The following is a 3,411-nucleotide window of genomic DNA, read 5'->3' as shown; positions in this document are numbered from 1 at the left end:
GTGGAGGTAGATGAGGTGCTGTGGAAGTACAGGTGGGTGGCACAGTTAGTAACGGTGGAGGTGGTGGTGGAGGTAGAGGTGGTGGTGGTGGTGGCAGTGGTGTAACCCTCATGTGCTAGAAGTGGCCACAAGGGGAGGAGAGATATTTATAAAGATAAATAGAGATGACACTTGTTACAGAGGGGGTGGGGAACAGATTACTGCCTGCACCTGTAAATGGTCATAGAACTATCAGTGTGCATGGAAATTTAACATTTAGCCCTCTAAGCTGGCCTCTGAAACACCAAGGAAAAAATCTTGAGAAGACAATTCTGCTTGAAAAAAACAAAAATTCAGAAAAACAAGCCACATACTTCCTCAGTGCACTTCGTCCGAGACGATATTCCTCTGATTCTCGGTAGTAAGTCTGTTTGCCAATTTCTCTCTCCCAGAAACGTTTGAGCTCGTTACAGGTGTCCCGGCAGAAGACCTCCCGGCGGACGTACTGGCTGTTCATCTTCTGGAAAAGAAAACAGCAGCTGAATGCAGCGAAGTGTGAAAAATCAGGCGGCGTACGTTATGAGAAAGTGTCTGGCGCCTTAAAGGTGGGTCTTAAAAGTCTGTCTACTAAGCGAGGTATCAGCTAAGCCCACGCAGAAGAAGCACAGCAGCTTGTGTGATCCTTGGATTGTAAACAATAACATCCAAATCCAGAGGAGGGAATGGATTAAAGCTTAAATTCTAAACACTTTATTTGCAGAAAGCTATGGATGACCTTGGAAGCCCCCAAATCCATTTTCAAGGTCCCCAGGTGGATGAAGCCTCCAGTGAATGAAGCCCCTCTGACCACAGTCCAGGGGTGTGAATAGCCTTGCTATCAGACAGAGAGCCCTGCAAAGTGGACGCAGTTTTAGGTTAAAACTGAGACAGGTGTAGTTAGGGTAAAAGGTAACACCTTATTGTTTCATCTCCCTTTGGACCCATTTTCAATTTGTTCCAGTTTTTAATACTTTCTATCTTGAAGTTTTTCTCTGTTTTATTTTGTCACTGTCATTGTTTGGGGGGCTTTGTTGGTCCGTGTTTTGATTTTCTGTATCTGAAATCCGGGATAGGTAAATCTACAGAGACAATAACTGGATTGATCATTTCCTGGGGGCACGGCGGCAAGGGAGGCTGGTGGGGGTGGGGTGGGGGGAATGGGGAGCTAACAACAAGGAGTACAAGAAAAGAAAAGATGTTCTAAAATCGATTGTGGCGATGATTGCACAACTCCTCTTAATAGGATCAAACTATTAAATGTATGATATGTTAATTATATGCTAATAAACTACCAAAAAAAAGAACCATTTTGATCCCAAACTTCAAAGGAGGAGGAGGAGGAGAGGACAAGGAAGCCATCGAAGATGCAGGATCCCTCAGACTCGGAGCGTACAGATGTTTCCATCTAGAGGTGAGTCTGCCATGCATGTGAGGGAGACCCTGGCCAACCACAGACCTTTGGGGGTCTCTTTCCTTGTCGACACACATGGAGAACAGGCCTCTGGGGCTTGGTTGGGAACTCAGAGGCTCTCCACCCTCCTCCTCAGCTTTGTCTGAAGCACCTGGCCCGTGCTGGGATGGCTGGTGCGCCCTGGGTCCCTCTAGTTAGGGAGATAATCTGGTGCGATGGCCCTCACCTCCCTCCTTGTGTGGGTGAGGAATCAGAGGAGGTGAAGGCCCCGCCCAAGGTCCCCTCGCTGGCAGAGCACATCCCGAAAGCCACGCAGCCCTTCTGAAAGGAATGACTCATAGAGAAGGAATCCTGGGGCCAATGGCCAAGCGCTGGGCTGCTAACGGAAAGGTTGGCGGTTCAAATGGACCCAGAGACTTCTCGGGAGGAAGGCATAGAAATCTGCTCTTGGGAAAACCACAGTCCGAGACCCTCATGGGGTTCTATCTGTCACGGGGTGGGGATGGGGGGTCACTATGAGTCCAGCCAACCCAACAGCACCTAACAGCAGACACCCAAGATGGTCTTGATGTTTGACACCCAAAGCTTGTAGGGGCATGGGTGTTCACGTCAGACCCTCAAAAGTGCTCACCCTTTGACCTGCAGGGACTGCCCGCTCCTCCCAGGCAGACAGGCAGAGGCAGGAACTGCCCTCTGCTGGGGGCACCTCTGCAGAGGAGCGTGAAGAGAGGAGCCTGACCTCCAGGGAGCTTGGACCGTCCCCCGAGGGCACCAGGAGAGGATCATACAGGTGAGTGAGTGATGGGTCTGGATTTGCATTTTCCAAGATGCTACAAGGGTTAACAGCTGTCCCGGAGTTGGTTTTTCGACTTAAAGCGAGTCTTCGGATAAAGCAAATGGTTAAGGCACTTGGCAGGTCGCCGAAAGATTGGCAGTTCAAATTCACCAGGGGGCCTTGGGAGAAACCCCTGGAGATCTCTTTCCCAGCCCTTGAAACTGTCTGCAGCAGGGATCCACTCGGTCACACATGGGTTACCACGAACTGGAGTTGACTCTATGGTAGCGGTTCTCAACCTGTGGGTCGCAACCCCTTTGGGGGGTCGAACCACCCTTTCGCAGGGGTCGCCCAATTCATAACAGTAGTACAATGACAGTGATGAAGTAGCACTGAAAATAATGTTATGGTTGGGGGGTCACCACCACATGAGAACCTGTATGAAAGGTGGCAGCATGAGGAAGGTTGAGAACCAATGCTCTACGGCACCTGGTTTCTAAAGGGGATCAAACTGGAAGGAGGCCCCTTGGTGGTGCTAGGGTTCCAGGCTCACCTACGAATGGACCGTTGGATGGTTGGGCCCCACCCAGCGGCTCCATGGGTGACAGACCTGATGGCCGGCTTCTATAAGGATTAAAGCCCCAAAGCCAAGCCCACTGCTGTCGAGTGGATCCTGGCTCATGGCGGCTCTATGGTGCGTTGCCCAGGCTGTTGACCTTTGTGGGAGCAGGGCCCTGGAGCAGCTCTGCTCTGTCCCTGGGGCCATCGGTGTGTCGACAGGCACTTGATACGCCAGATGCCCTCCTGGACAAGAGAAACAGACTTTGATGGTCACTGGGGGTGGGAGGGGGAAGCCACAGGGTGGAGGGCAGAGGGGTTCACCTGGGTGAAGGGCAAGATCATGTACTATGGAAAGGGAGGCGAGGGGCAGAGAAACAGAGGCACCATCGGGAGGTTTGATAAATTGTTTACAAGAGTGAATAAAAAAGCGATGACCTGATCAGTAATACCATGATCTGATATGTAAACCACTACCTAATTCATAATAAAAAAAATTATGTGCAAAGGGGAGATGAATAAAGGTGTGGCCTGAGGAGCTGTTGTACGGTGCCGTCCAGACGAAGCTGATTCATGGAGACCGAGAGGACAGAGTGGATGCCCGAGGCTGCCATCTTTGCCAGAGCCCATTGCCAGTTCTCCTCCAAAG

General features: G+C 50.8%; 1 protein-coding gene across 1 annotated transcript in view; it reads right to left on the bottom strand.

Moving 5' to 3' along the window:
* FAM240A (family with sequence similarity 240 member A) overlaps positions 1 to 3,376 on the bottom strand; it is a 9,498-nt gene extending 6,122 nt beyond the window's left edge. The window contains exons 1-2 of the mRNA XM_030887668.1: positions 3,311 to 3,376; positions 354 to 499 (exon numbers count right to left, since the gene is read on the bottom strand). Coding sequence (XP_030743528.1) covers positions 354 to 499; positions 3,311 to 3,376 — 212 coding nt within the window. The remainder of the gene's footprint in view (positions 1 to 353; positions 500 to 3,310) is intronic.
* Positions 3,377 to 3,411: the final 35 nt, after the last annotated feature.

Source organism: Echinops telfairi, unplaced genomic scaffold (assembly GCF_000313985.2).
Source record: "Echinops telfairi isolate 266 unplaced genomic scaffold, ASM31398v2 ScPeMD7_7420;HRSCAF=8458, whole genome shotgun sequence".
NCBI classification, from domain to species: Eukaryota; Metazoa; Chordata; class Mammalia; order Afrosoricida; family Tenrecidae; genus Echinops; species Echinops telfairi.
This window is presented reverse-complemented; position numbering and strand designations above follow the sequence as displayed.